The sequence below is a fragment of the Myotis nattereri genome (genome assembly GCF_964212035.1).
Source record: "Myotis nattereri genome assembly, chromosome: 3".
NCBI lineage: Eukaryota > Metazoa > Chordata > Mammalia > Chiroptera > Vespertilionidae > Myotis > Myotis nattereri.
The window spans coordinates 80,471,176-80,487,250 of NC_138077.1; the positions used below are offsets into that span (position 1 = coordinate 80,471,176).

At 40.9% G+C, this 16,075-nt stretch overlaps 1 protein-coding gene across 1 annotated transcript in view; it reads right to left on the reverse strand.

Moving 5' to 3' along the window:
• ABI3BP (ABI family member 3 binding protein) overlaps window positions 1-16,075 on the reverse strand; it is a gene marked incomplete at its 5' end in the record, with an annotated part of 259,565 nt that overhangs the window by 10,575 nt on the left and 232,915 nt on the right. The window contains one exon of the mRNA XM_081086424.1: window positions 13,281-13,389. Within this exon, the coding sequence (XP_080942550.1) occupies window positions 13,281-13,389 (109 nt within the window). The remainder of the gene's footprint in view (window positions 1-13,280; window positions 13,390-16,075) is intronic.

Consider the following 16,075-nt stretch of genomic DNA (forward strand, 5'->3'; position numbering starts at 1 on the left):
TACGAGTTAGGTTATTGAACATAGGAGAGAGCCAAAAGATGATGATGTTGAGGAATTCCAGGAGATGTTGCCATAAAAAAGTACATGGAACATATAGATGACTTGAGTATTTGATCATTCTGAGAAATGGTCAGTCTAGAAATACGGATTTAATTGACCAAAGAAATAGCTAAAATAATTGGAAATTGCAGAGGTGACCAAGATGGTGACATAGGCTTCTGAGCTCCCCTCCTCCTACAGACACATCGAATGTATAACTGCACACAGAGCAATTCCTAATGAAAGTGACCCAGAAACTAGCCGAACAGCTCCTACACATTGGGCAAATGACAGAACACCCACCCACATCAAAATGCCTAGAAAAGGCTGAGACACTTGACAGAGCCCCCTGCCGCAGGGCCATACGAGCAGGAGCAGACTCCCAACTACCGGCTTTTCCCTGAGGAGCAAAGGGTTTGGACCTCAAATCAAGCACCTGGATTTTGCCAACATTTGTGATACTTTTCTCAACTTCTAAGACTCTCTAAATACCCATTTCTGAAAGCCAATGGGGATTGTGTCTATGAGACCTTTAAGAATATAGCAAAACAAAACCCAGTTATTCACAAATGCATTGAGCACTCACCTCCCACCCCCATCCAGTGATTAGAGCAGAGGACATAGGCAAAACCTCCCGCATACTCTACCTGAGGATGAGGTTTCTAACCTCAGCACACATCTAGTGACTGGCTGCAATCCTCCCCAGAGACGGAAACAGCAAACACCTTTCCTGCCCTCTCTCTTCAGCCCACTCCAACAACAAAACCAAGTTACTAGTGTCTCCCTGGAAGGAATTTTTGCAAATGGCTGGCACTCCAGCTTTTGTGGCTGCTGCCCAAGGGATGGCCCCCAGATTACCTGGCTCTGAGAGCCAATGGGGCTTGTATTCCTCAGCCCCCCAGTACTGTATCAAATGAAGCAGTTCTTAACAGGTGCAGGAGTATTCCCTTCTCCCCACAGCTATATCTGGGCCCAGCAGAGAGGAAACAGGCAAAAACACCCATCTCCCAGTGTTTCCCTAGAAGGGGCTTAACTACATAATTGCCCAGCTGCTACCTGAGGGTCCAGTTTATAATCAGCCTGCATCTACGTGCTGACTGCCATTCTCATTTTTGGGACACTGACAAGTTTTGGCACACCCTCAACTCCTGAAGCCACTAGAAACAAGGAAAGTGGCTTGGACACTCTCAGAGGCTTGAGAGACAACTAGAAACTTGGCTGGATTGATCAAAGTGATTCACTTTTATAATAATAGTCTATCAAGACTAGGAGAGGTGGCGGTTTTATCTCATGTTTAGAGATCACCAAAGAGAATCAAAGAAAATGAAGAAACAGGAATATGGTCCAAAATCAAAACAAAACCACAAGAAAAATCTCCAGAAACAGATCTTAATGAAATGAACATAAGTTATTTACCAGATAGAATGTTCAAAATAACAATTGTAAAGATGTTTATTAAGACCAGGAGAACAATGCATGAACAAAGTGAGAATGTCAACAAAGAAAATAGTAAAAAGTACAAAATAGAAAACATATAGCTGAAGAATACAATAACTGAACTGAAAAAAAAATCATTAGAGTTTAACAGCAGACTAAATCAAGTAGAAGAAAGGATCAGCAAACCTCACAGGGCACTAGAATTTATCCAATTAAAGGAATAAAAAGGAAAAAAGAAAGAAAAAGAGGGTAGCTTAAGGGACATATGAAACATAAGCAGATCATGATATGCATTATACGGGTTCCAGAAGGAGGTGAGAGAAAGGGGCAAAAAGCGTATTTAAAGAAATAATAACTGAAAACTTCCCTAACCTGGGGTAAGAAAGAGACATCCAGATCCAGGAAGTCCACATATCCAAATATAGATAATCCAAAGAGATCCACACTGAGACAACATTATTATTAAATTGTCAAATGCTATAGACAAGGAGGGAATCTTAAAAGCAGCAAGAGAAAACAGCTTGTTATGTACAAGGGAACTCTCATAAGACTATTAGATTTTTCAGCAGAAGCTTTTCAGGTCAGAAGGGAGTGGCATGATATGTTCAAAGTGCCTGAAATAAAAAAACTACCCGGCAAAGTTGTCTTTCAGAATTGAAGGAAAGAGCTGAAACCGGTTTGGCTCAGTGGATAGAGCGTCGGCCTGCGGACTGAGGGGTCCCAGGTTCGATTCCGGTCAAGGGCATGTACCTGGGTTGCGGGCACATCCCCAGTAGGAGATGTGCAGGAGGCGGCTGATCGATGTTTCTCTCCCATCGATGTTTCTAACTCTCTATCTCTCTCTCCCTTCCTCTCTGTAAAAAATCAATAAAATATATTAAAAAAAAAAAAGTTTACCCAATACTTAAATCTTTACAGAAAAAATGCATCCATTAAAAAAAAAAAAAAGAATTGAAGGAAAGAGAACGAATTTCCCAAACAAAAGCTACACCAACCTTACAAGAAGAGATAAAGAGAGTTTTTAAAGCTGAAACTAAACAATGCTAAATTAATGAGAGGAAAAGATGACAATATATAACTCACTGGGTAAAAGTAAATATATAGTAAAATTCAGAATATCCTAGTGTTGTAATCTGGTGGGTAAGTTACATAACTAATACAAAGATGAAAAAAGTATCAAAAGTAACTATGCCCCAATAACTTGATAATGGATGCACAATGTAAAAAAATTTAAATTGTGTCATCAAAAGCAAAATGTGAAGAGGAGAGTGCAAAAATGTAGAGCTTTTGTATGCATTTGAAGTTATTATCAGCTTAAAACAGACTGTTATAAGAAGATGTTTTATGTAAGCCTTGTAACCTATAGTAGATAGATAAAAGATAAAGAGAAAAATAAATGCAAAAGACAACAGAAAATCATCAAATCACAAAGGGAGCGAGCAAGAGAGAAAAATAGGAACAAAAGAATTACAAAACAGCCAGAAACAGTGAACAAAATAGCAATAGTAAGTCCATACCTATTAACAATTACTTTAAATGTATATGGATTAAATTATCTAATTACTTTAAATGTATATGGATTAGTTAAACATAGAGTAGTTTAGTGGACAAAAAACCCAAGACCCAAATATATGCTGCCTATAAGAGACTCATTTCAGCTTTAAGGACACAGACTAAAAATGAAGGGATGGAAAAAGATGTTATGAAAATAGAACCCAAACAAAGCAGGGTTCTATACTTATATCAGACAAAATAGATTTTAAGCCAAAGACTGTAACAAGAGACAAAGAAGATGATTGTATAATGACAAATGTGTCACTTCATCAAGAAAATATAACACTTGTAAATATTTATGCACCCAACATAAGAGCACTTTAATATATAAAGCAAATATTAACAGATCTGAAGGGAAAAACAGACAGCAATTGGGGGTGGGGCGCAGAGGATTTCAATACCTTATAACAATGGATAGATCATCCAGACAGAAAATTAATAAGGAAACATTAAACTTAAACTGTATGTTATATCAAGTGGACCTAACAAATATATACAGAACATTGCTTCTGAGAAGAATAGAATATACATTGTTCTCAGGCACACATGGAACATTCTTCAGGATAGATCATATGTTAGGCCACAAAACAAAACAGTCTTAATAAATTTTAAAAAACTGAAATCAAAGCAAGCATATTTTCTGACTACAATGGTAGGAAACAATGGCAGGTTTGTTTCCAGATCCATTCAGGGCACATGCGGGAGGTAACCAATTGATGTGTCTCTCTCACATTGATGTTTCTCTCTCTCTATCTCTCTCTCTCTGTCTCTCCCCCCTTCTCCCTCTCTCCCTCTCCCTCTCTCCCTCCCTCCCTCCCACTCGGTGATGATTAACAAAAACAACAGCAACCCCCCCCCCACACACACACCCACACATACAAAAGAAAGAAATATTACATTTGCAATAATGGGTTGGACCTGGAGGGCATTATGCTAAGTGAAATAAGGCAAACAGAGAAAGACAAATGCTGCACAGTATCACCTATATGTGGAATCTAAAAAACAACAACAACTCAAACTCACAGAAACAGAGTGGAAAAGTGGTTGCCAGGGGCTAGGGGGTAGGGGAAATAGAGCTTGTTAAAGGGTATAAACTTTCAGTTGTGCAATGAATAAGGCCTAAGGATGTAATAAAGAACATTTTTTTAAATATATATATTTTATTGATTTTTTACAGAGAAGAAGGGAAAGGGATAGAGAGTTAGAAACATCGATGAGAGAGATTGATCAGCTGCCTCCTGCACATCTCCTACTGGGGATGTGCCCGCAACCAAGGTACATGCCCTTGACCGGAATCGAACCTGGGACCCTTGAGTCCGCAGACCGACGCTCTATCCATTGAGCCAAACCGGTTCGGCATAAAGAACATTTTATTGTATAATTGAAATGTGTGAAGAGAGTAAAATTCAAATGTATACTTGGTGTTGGATGTGTTAATTAACTTGTGTGTGTGTGGTGGTGGGGGGGATCCTTTCACTATATATAAAAAATCATCATATTGAATACTTTATCTTTACAAATGTATTTGTCAGTTATATCTCAATAAAGCTGAAAAATAAAATAATTGAAAAGATTTGCTTCTGGGAAACAATTTAAGACTAGAAATGAACTGGTTTGTAACATTTGAGAGTTTTTTTTTGTAACATTTGAGTTTTAAAACCATGTACATGGATTTCTGATAAAAATGAAAATTAAATTTAAAAAGCCATGGATAAGAACTCTTCAATCAAAACGAATATCTGAATGGGGTGCAGTCCAGATGACAGCTGTAGTCAAACCTTTGGGCCTCTCAGAGGACAAGCCCAGCAAGTCCCTCCGGCAGATGCCCTGCCTGGTTCCCCTGGGTAGGTATGGACCCAAACAGAAATACTCTCCCAAGTCTCCCTGTCGGAGCAGCGTGGCACTATGGTGAAGGTGAAGCCGGAAAGAGACTTGTTCTCACGGCTGCACTGCTGTGGGACTCTCAGGTAAGTTATTTCACCTCTATGAGCCTCAATTTCCCCCTGCAGAAAAATGAGGGTAATAATGTTACTTGTGACTAACTATAACCTCTAAAGGGTAGAAAAGTGTGAGGTTTTTTGGTGAGGATTAAATGAGATAATAGATTCCAACGGGTCTGGTACATAGTGAGTCTAAATATTCTCTGGTATTAAGCTCCAATTTTTATCCCAGAGGAGTGGGATAATAAAGAAGAAGGTAGAGTTTGAGAATAACTGTGAACATCAGCATAAGCATTAAATATCAATTTTCAGAAAAGTAAAAAACTAGGGTTTCAAATAGTGGGAATTTGTAGGGCAAAACTGTCAGGGACGCGCCAGCCTAGAGGATCCAGCCTGAGAATACTCTTCAGGTCTGGCTACGGCAGACACTGCTGCCATCTCCTGCCTCCCTTCTTTATTCCTCTCCATAACCATTTCCCTTAATATAGAGCTGACTATACTTTTCATTAGTGGATGAACTTTCTATATACTTCCATTGATTTAAAAAGCTGGTTTTCACTCTAACAAAAGTCTCATAAAAACCTCAAGCAACCTACTTTTTATATAGAAAGGCTACTCTTAGCTGTTTGTTTGAATTGTTTGGTTAGCTAATCTTATCCTTAGTGTAGTCTTGAAGTATCTGAGCCTCATTCAGGTGAGGCATCAGTCAGGGAGAAAGAAAAAAGTGGAATAAGAAGGAAGAGTCAGGGGCGCTCAAACAGGGAACGAGAAACCCAGTCAATCAGTTCTCCAAGGACACTGCAGGCTTACAGTAAGCATTTCTGGGTTCCCACCACATGCAGATATGCAGACCTGGGAACACAGGTGAGGAGCAAAAGGGCAGAGCTGTGGGGACTTAGAGGGCAAAGTAAGTCCCAGTCAGGGGCAGAGTGGAGGGGAGCAGGTACCAGTGGGCATCAGGTACCAACTAGCTGCTTGGTGTGCCTCAGAGACGTTTCTCGTGTCTCCCATTTCTGGGGGGGACATAAATGTAAGATCTGGGCTGCACTGTAATTATAGTGTTGCTGTGAGTTTCTGACACCCCTCTACTAACTACTAAAAAACTGTAAGTGAAAACTAATGAAAAGACTATGGTGATGTGAAAAGAAGGTTTGATTAGTCTCTTTATAGACTAGAGGAGTTCTATGCTTTCAGCTGTCCTTTTGCTTGAAGAAAAGTTGCAAAAGTGACCAGTCCCTATATCTCTCCCTTCTTTAATGAAGCAGTTGTTTTGCTGCCCGTACCTACAATGAAACTAGATAAACTGGCTAAGGTCTGGCGGCTTATTCTACTCCTCTCTACCCAGCCCAGGAGAAGAGATGCTGAAAGTTCAACACAGGGTCTGCAGAGACCAGAATTTCACAAAAATACCACGAAGGACATAATGGCTCTTCCATATGCCTGCTTCCTTCAGCCAGATTTACAGTTTATAAGTTGCTGCCTCTGTTCCCGTTTACTTTTAGCGCCAAAATTGTATTAAATCAAACAACATAAGCAATAGTCCCAAACCATCTTTGCTGTCAGCTGCAGGAAACTTTGGGAGGTTTCAGCCTGAGAGAAGAACTGTTCCCCCCACCCCCACCCCCCGCCGCCAAGCCACAGAGGACAGTAGAAGTACTTGAGCAGGTTAGTGAACTTGATTTATTTAATTACCAGAGTGTATTTTCCATAGGAAATTGCTGGGCCACATGTGAGTCTGGCACACACAGTGGATTCTTCAGTCTTTTAGTCAGTGAGGAGAGCCACGGGCTCAGGTGAAGAGAAGGGTGAGGTTGAAGGACTTTTTTGTTAGTACAGCAATTGCGTGTGTCCATCTATGTTGCCCAACCAGTTCATCAGGAAGAACCTGGCCCATCAATGGATTATCAAAATGAGTATTAAAAACAATTTCTCTGAAAACAAATTGCATACCACAGACACAAATTCAAAGAAAAATGGATTATCAGGACAAGTCTACTTGATGTAAAACTGACCTAGGTTTTGGTTTTAATTTCAGTTCCAGTTTTCCCACTGATTCTGTGCCTGGCTTCAGAAATTATAAGATGATATCAGTTTAGAGTTGGGAGAGACTGGAGATCAATTAGTCCACACTTCCTAATCCTTTAAGCCAGTGGTTCCCAACCTTCCTAATGCCGAGACCCTTTAATACAATTCCTCATGTTGTGGTGACCCCAACCATAAAAGTATTTTCGTTGCTACTTCATAACTGTAATTTTGCTACTGTTATGAGTCGTAATGTAAATATCTGATATGCAGGATGTATTTTCATTGTTTGCGACCCACAGGTTGAGAACTGCTGCGAGCAGTGGTGCAATTGTTTAAGTCATATACTTTATCAGTTCTGTTCACAGAACTAATAATTATCATAGTGGTCTTTGTAAACAAAGAGGTTGGTTCCAGAAAGGAGAGGTTCTTCTTAATATTTTTCTTTTAATTCAATACGAGTCACACATCAAGGTTCAATAAGAGGCACACATTGAGGTTTCATGGGGAAAAAGAAGGGGCAAATAAATCTTAAGAGTATGGGCTAGCTAGGTCATTGACAAGGCTGGGGCTGCCTCCACGTGCCCCAGAATAGCTGTGTGGCTCCACTTTCTATAAACAGAAACATCTCCTGCAGGTATGGAGCTGAACCCTCCCAGCAGCAAGGCATTCGTCCCATACTGTGGGCTCTTTTTCAGGCTCTAGAGATGTATTTTCTCTGCCTTGTTCTAACTGTGTTAAATGTTCTAACACTTAACTCTCTACACCACCCTCCTCTGTGTATAAAGGTTAGCCAGTAATTACCACCTATTTTAGAGCTCAGTTTTTTTTTTGTTTTTTTTTTTAGTCTGGACAAATGATGGAAAATGCTATTAAAATAAATTATTTACACATGCCTTCCAGGATTGGAATTCTCTTATTTTTTAAAAATATATTTTATTGATTTTTTTACAGAGAGGATGGGAGAGGGACAGAGAGTTAGAAACATCGATGAGAAAGAAACATCGATCAGCTGCCTCCTGCACATCTTCCACTGGGGATGTTGCCCGCAACCAGGGCACACGCCCTTGACTGGAATTGAACCCGGGACCTTTCAGTCCACAGGCCAATGCTCTATCCACTGGGCCAAACCGGTCAGGGCAGGATTGGAATTCTTTTAGAAGTTATCTTCTTCAGCTTTTCAAATAGGGAATTTCAGAATAGTTATATTTCAAAGTTTGCCTATTTTGGGAATTCAATTTTACCATATATTTTGATTATAAAATTTTCCCAAGCATTGAAATGTGACCAAAGTCATTCTTTATAAGCTAATGAAAACCACTTGCTGGCTGCATCCTGTACATACTTCCTCTTTATTTTACAGTATCTTTTATTAGCATTAATCTTGGGCCATGGTTGAGCAGTAGATACAATGGAATGAAACTACAATGTGATACGGTCTGAAAAAAGCTTGCATCAAAAAGCCAATGAACCTAAATTTGGGAACTCGTAATTTTATTATTCTGGCTGCAGCCTTGCTGTCCACAGTAACTTTGAGGACTACTTGTATTTCACCTAAGCCATGCACGTGGGTTTGACTTGAATGCTATTGTTTCTCTTTCTTTTCTTGCCAGCCTGTCCCATTCCTTCCTAACCGCTCTGCCAAGTTATAGTCTCAAGTGCTCTGTGAGGCTTTCTCTCCTGATAAATTGCAGAACTGGGTGTAAGTCCCACACTGGCATGTTCTTTTATGCTGTCTTATGATGCTTGTTTCATGGGTGTTAGTTTTGTTTCTCTAGATCAGGGGTCCTCAAACTTTTTAAACAGGGGGCCAGTTCACTGTCCCTCAGACCGTTGGAGGGCCGGACTATAGTTTTAAAAAAAAAAACTATGAACAAATTTCTATGCACACTGCACATATCTTATTTTGTTCAAAAACAAAACGGGAACAAATACAATATTTGTATTTGCATGTGGCCCGCGGGCCGTAGTTTGAGGACCCCTGCTCTAGATACTTGTAGGCTTCCGAAACCTTAAATTCAATGAAATAATTAGACTTCAGCTTATTCTTCCTTCCTTAACTTATCAAGTTACTTTGACTAATAGGGATTTCAACAAATAGTTTTTAATATTTCAGCTCAAAACCTTTGCTCATTAAATTAGACAAATTAATCTCTTGCATGCCTCTGTTAAGAGAGCATGGTATGCATTCACAGGCTCTTTGGGTACTGGGACCTATTGAAGACCACATAGTTTCATTTATTGTAGGCAAAACAATTTTCATTACAGCACCTCTACACCCACAGGCATTATATTTGCCCCCAATGGGAAGATGTTTTTTTACTTCAAATTACTGATATACAGCTTTTAAATCCTGACCCATTAGGGGCTATCAACATAAATCCTGGTGAAATCATATATATGAACATCAACAGTCTTTATATCCTAATGGATTTCATTCAATTATACCAAACTCTAAAAATAATATTGAGTAAGCCACATACAGACACACTTGAATGGCTTCAAATTTATGCCTTGTAGTAAAAGTCAGCAGGGTTCCTAAACTAAATCTAGTATTGCTCTCCCCCAAAGACACACGCAGAAAGGGCCTCCCTTTGGGCTTTGCCTATAGATGAGAATAGGCTGTAAGGGGTCTTCCTTAGAAGGCCCACTGACAAAGGACAAGAGACATAAGGAAGACACACAGCATGAGGGCGGGATAAAGGGGACATGGTTGTATTTCAGTTTGAGGCAAAAAACAGAAACAATGTGCACGCATCCTACAACAGTTAGACCAGAAGCTAGATGTGAATCCCAGATTGGCCCTGTGATTCCAGGGTAAAATGCAACTCAGCCCAAAGGTACTTTTCTTGAACAAGATGCCAAAATGGCGTTCTTACACGACATTAACACAATGTTCTTTTTTGGTAGATTTATTTCACCAACAGTCACTCATTATAAGTAGCTCAAGTATAAAAATGATTTTTTCAACTAAATGAAAGTCAAAATGAAAACAAAAATGAAAGAACAAGTCCCTCCCCAGTTACCCTCCTTCAAGTTCTCCTCATTCCTTGACCCATTTTCCTGATCTGGCATGGAAGGCTCTCCACAGCCTAGCCTGCACCTGTCTGTGCCGCCACCTCTCTGTGCTGCCTCCCTTTTCGGCCCACTTTTCCCCTCTCACACTGGTAAAAGCAGCGTATTGCTCACTGCCCACAGCCATGCCACTCTTGCTTCTGCATTGACAGTGCTATTCTCGCTGACATTCCTTTCCCGAGACAGTCACCTCGATAGCTCCTTCCTACTTATCCTTAAGGATCAGCCCAGGTGCGACTGTCTTCAGGACATTTTTCCCAAGTTCCCCAGACCCTGTGAAGAGCCACCCACGCCAGGCTCCCATAGCGCCTTGGACATACTTCTACCAGAGCTCTCACCACGCTGTGTAGTATAAGCTGTTATTAATTGCCTACCCTCTCCCCACCCCAACCTCTAGCTTCTCAAGAGCAGGCACCATGTTTATTGATTTGTAGTCACAACACTAAGCACACCGCTGAGATATGGCTGGCACTTAATAAATGAAAACACAAACCCTTAACAAACAAACCACACGGAACATGTCACTAGAGCCCTGGCTGGTGTGCTCAGTGGTTTGAGCGTCAGCCTATGTACCGAAGGGTCTCGGCTTCAATTCCTATTCAAGGGCACATACCTGGGTTGCAGGCTTGATCGATCTCCTGCCCCAGTCGGAGCTTGTGTGAGAGGCAATCAATGGATGTGTCTCTCACACATTGATGTTTCTCTCTCTCTTCCTCCCTTCCTCTCTCTCTTAAAAAAAAAAGGCAATGGAAAAAATATCTTCAGATTAGGATTAAAAAGAATTAAAAAAAAGAAAATGTCACTGGAATAACTGTCCTACTTCTGATTATAGCTAATAGGTGCACTGTGAGTTCTGAGGACAGCTTGATTCAGAAAAGGAACACAATGAACATTTAGAAATTGGATGCTTTTCAATGTATTTCCTGTGTACGACACAGCCCACTTTTTATTAAATGGTATAAAAAGCAGGAAACTTAAGAGATATTCCTTCCAAGTCCTGTAAACCCAAGTCCGCTATTATAAAGTCCAATTTAAATGAGTTTTCTTTTTTACTTTTTCTTTAAAATGTATTATAGTAAAAAAGGCTCTGTCTCTGTTAATCTTGTTAAGAAAACAGAACCAAGATCATCATTACTAAAATATATGCTTATTTTGGCTAACTTAAATCCTTTAAGAACATCAGCAGTTGCAAAATTTTCCATATTATAGCTCAAAATAGAAAGTTTGAAAAAGAAGCTTGTGGAAAAGTGTTATTTTTGCAGAATTGGACTAGAGTTTAATATACAGCAGTCATCTATAAGGAAATAGATGCTTCCTGCTGACAGAGCCAAAACGGGCTCTTTTGCGTTGTCACAGTCAATATCCAATTCTATCCAATCCATTGATGACAGTGAAAGATACAGGAGGTGAAATTTATGAACAAAGTCTCCGATGCTGGAGTTTCAGCCCTCACCTATGCTGATCTTTTTCAACACTGAGGAACTTCACTGAGCTATGCAATATTCTCTGAAAAAATTCCCGATTGTGTCCCTCTGAAAATTCTTCTATGTTCCTTGGTGGACTATAACTCAAGATGCCAGTTGTTTTTCCTTTTAAACAGGAAGCACAGACAATTTACCGAATAGTGTTTTGGAGTCTGAGGAGAGATTGATTTCCCACAGAGAGTAAAATTCCGTCCAGGACCATTTAGCATATTGACTTTGTTAAGAAAATGCTTGGCTGTATCCATTTAAGAATCTCCTTGATTTTTGATTTGTTTGACATGCCTAAATTTGGCAATTCAGCCATGTAAAACAAAACATAAAAAGCCTTGCTGCAGCCCAGCTGGCATGGCTCAGTGGTTGAGCGTCGACCTGTGAACCAGGAGGTCACAGTTCGATTCCCAGTCAGGGCACATTCCCGGGTTTTGGGTTCAATCCCCGGTGTGGGGCGTGCAGGAGGCAGCTGATACATGATTCTCTCTGATCCTTGATGTTTCTGTCTCTCTCTCCCTCTCCCTTCCTCTCTCTGAAATCAATAAAAATATATTAAAAAACAAACTAAACAAACAAACAAACAAAAAAACCCTACTGCATTTCTAGAAATGTCTTAAGGCCTTTATATTTCTTGTAATCATAAAGTAAACTGACAAAATATTGTGTAATTTAGATTTATAAAAGAATCACAAAACTACATCCTATCTAATAAAGAGGGAATATGCTAATTGGCTGCCCCGCCCTCAAAGATGGAGGTGCCCACAGCCACAAGATGGTGGCACCCAGTCCCCTCAGCCCTTCCGGGGCAGCACCGCGTGCCTGCCTCCAGAGTCCCCCAGTCCCCTCAGCCCCCCAGCTGCCCAGGGCCAGTACAAGGCACAGGCGAGCCTTGGATTATGCTGCCCAGCCGCCCAGGGCCGCCCAAAGGCTCAGGTAACCAGGGCCAGGCGAGGCTTGTGCTGCCGGCAGTGGCAGCAGCAGAGGTGTGATGGGGCGTCGCCTTCCCCCGATCGCCAGGTCACCTCCCACCCCTGAGGGCTCCTGGACTGTGAGAGGGGGGAGGCCAGGCTGAGGGACCCCCTCCAGTGCATGAATTTTCATGCACCGGGTCTCTAGTAGCAATATAAACAACCTGGTGTCAATGTGCAATGAGGGATAACAAGAAAAGTTTTTTATTATATGATGATGCTAATATTATTTATATCTTTTTTTCAAAAATCTGTTTTCATTTGTCTATTATAAAAAGACCCGAAAGCAAAGGTTTGCTATATCTGGGACTCATCTCTAGTTACCTTAAGCATTAACTATTACTCACTGACCCTTGCATCTACCTCAAGGCTTTTATTTCCTTGGCCTCCCCTTTCCATCATGCCAGCTAAGTTCTTCTGTACTTCAAATGTAGTTTACCTCATGCACACTCCAGGTGTCACTGGTCCACAGACTTTCTTCTCTAAATTTTGGTATTTAATATCAACATCTGGTACTAATGAACTTCTATTTTTCAGTGTTCCCAGCTATATGTTAACTTACAAGACCATCTTGTTAGCTCTTGTATCCCCACCAGTAACTTGCATATTTGCAAAATATGACTTTAGAGGTTTCAAGTGCTGTGAAAGCCAAAGAATGAAATGCAAATTAGACCCTCCCTGAGGACACAGAGGGATGATGTCACTCCATTCCTTCATTCTGACTTTGCACTCTCAGAATTCACCTGTAATAGCACTGGTGGCTTGCTTACCTTGTGTTTGGCTTTAGATTTTCTACGGTGGAGAAGGTTTGATTTGTAATTTGAATGGACTTGTTCTTCCCACTGAATGACCCATTTTCTCTGGATATAACTTCATATTCTGAAAAGCGAAAAAGCCAACAGATACTCATCTTCATTTCCTGACTGAATTAAATGTTCTACATGCTAACAGCATAATAAAGTCACTCTCATAAAAATAAGCAACTCAGACTGCAGCTCTGATCTTATACATGTTGATATTACACATTATGTATATATTACGCATGCATCTTATATATTTGTGATTTCCAGATTGGGATAGTCAGCAGATGACAAAGGTGCATTTGGGGAGTTGCTCATAGACCACTTCTGCTTTCCCTTCAGCAGAGCAGGGAAGGCCTGGCAACTGTGAAGGTCAATGACACTCCTACGGGAGCTTTGGAAACGGGTACCTATGATTTTGGGAGGCAAGTCGGCCTGCCATTGGAGAGCACGGCTGAGGGGTGTGTGGGTAGGAGCCCTGTTTCCTACTCGGTGGGGAAAGGCCACCGACTACATGGTGCTGCTGCAAAAAACTCATCTGGGTCTCAGACCATAGCAGCAAATGACAGCTGACCACACAATGAGCTGTACCTTCCTACCGGTCATTATTCTGATTTATAGAATTACTAGCGGCCCGGTGCACGAATTGGTGCATGGGTGGGGCCCTGAGGGGCGTGGGGAAGGCTGGGATGCGATCGGCTCTCTGGGTGGGTGGTGGGACGCCCTTGCCAGCCCAGGTCCCGCTGATGCTTACACCGGCTGTTGGGAGCCACCTGGTGGTGGCTTTTATATCCTTGCTTCCTTGCGGAGAGTCTAGGAAGGGGAAGCAGCCACGGTGCCCAAGGCTGACTTCCAGGAGGCCGGTGGCACTGTTGGGATCGTGCTGGAGGCTCTGGTCCATTGGTGCCTGGCCTGTTCTCTGGAGATTGGACCTGCAGGACTACTGAGGGAGCGAGTGGTTGCCTCAGGGCTGGTGGGCCACTGGGATGGGTTGGTCAGCTGAGTGGTGCTCCAGCTGTGGGAGTGCAATGACACCAGAGGGCAGCTCCTGCATTGATCATCTGCCCCCTGGTGGCCAGTGCGTGTTATAGCGACCCGTCATTCCAGTCTTTCTGGTCGTTTGGTCATAATGGTTGCTTAGGCTTTTATTTATATAGATGGGATTTTTGCACCTACATCTTATATAAGTTATTAAGTTTTGTACATACTGCTTATATATGCCCCTTTGACAATTAACTTTGTATTTGTAAAAAGAAGCTATTCCTTAAAGTCTGAACAGAGATCTGCATAAACTTTACTTCAAGGCATATTTCTATGAACTTGCAGGGCTAATGAAAAGAGAGAGTTTCAGGATCTGAAATATAATTTACAAATTTGTTAAATGGCTTTCCCTGCTCTTGGTTGGCTTTATAACACAGTGACAAGATCATACAGAGGATTTAAAAATATCCAACAAAAAACAAAAAAACAAAACCCCACTCAAAATCAGCTCCATCAGTATGAAGAAATACACAAGTGGTGGGTGTCAGGGAAAGCAGGAGGCTGCGAAGGAGCTGGCGAGTTCCTAAGGATTCCTGTATTGGCACTGAGACCGAAGGTAGGAAACCATGAAGTAACTCAGGAGACTTGTAATCACCAACTTTCATTTGGGAAGGATTTTCATGCTATATTTCAAAATTCTAAAAAGGAACATGACTCTTTATGAATAATTTCTTTTGGCTGTCTTTCCAAAAGCTCAATAATGAACTGGAAGGCAACGCCACTGTGTCTGGACCCTGAATTCAAAATGTCCTTTTTATATCTTTCCTCAGCTGTGGAGGGATATTTACTAGAAACATGTACTAATAATTAAATGGGAGTAAACTTTATTTTTTAAAAATGGAAACTGTGTGGCTTGATGGAGAGAGATAGACCAAGCCACTTGCCTTGATCTTAGTCCCAGTTTTACCATCTGTAAAATGTCAATAATGTCTCTTCAGAGTGTTGTTTGTGGGATTAAATTAGGAACATATATAGCCAGTGCTTATTTGCTCAACACGTGGTACCTATTATTGTTGCTTGCTTTTATTATCCCGTATTAGTTGTGTTTTGAAAATAGGGTCACAAAATTTTGAAAGATTCCATTCGAAAAGATTGAAGTATAATTTAGTTATCAAAAGAACAATTTATGCGACATTCCAATTGGTTATGCATAAAAGCTACTACCTTCAAAAAAACATCTTTGGTTTGGAACATTCATCAACTATATGTTACTCTTTTTAATATTACCCCAGCCCTTCAAACCTGAAACTCTTATTTTATATCTTCTCTAATCTTCTTTTGATTTCAAACTTAAAGGATCTATCTATATCAGTGGTTCTCAACCTTGGCTGCACATTAGAATCCTCCGGGAATTCTGTTTCTTTGTTATGGGGTGAGGCCACAACATTAGTAACAAAGAAACAGAATTTCAGGAGGATGAGGCCCAGAAATCAGGATTTTAAAGATACCCAGGTGATTCTAATGTGCAGCCAATGTTGAGAACCACTGCTCTGTATAAAAGGCTAATATGCTAAGTGTCCAACCATCTGGGTAATGACATCAAGTAGCAACACCTGGCTTCCTCTCCCTAGCGATGACTAGCCTCAGGTGGAAACACTTTACACTGTAACCAAATGTCTGTGCAGTATTTTCCTGTGCCTCATCTCATTTGATCCTCACAGAAGTCCTGGAGTAGGTAGATAGGAGACTCGGTGGAGTCCTATTTTCTTTCCATTAGCTGGAAA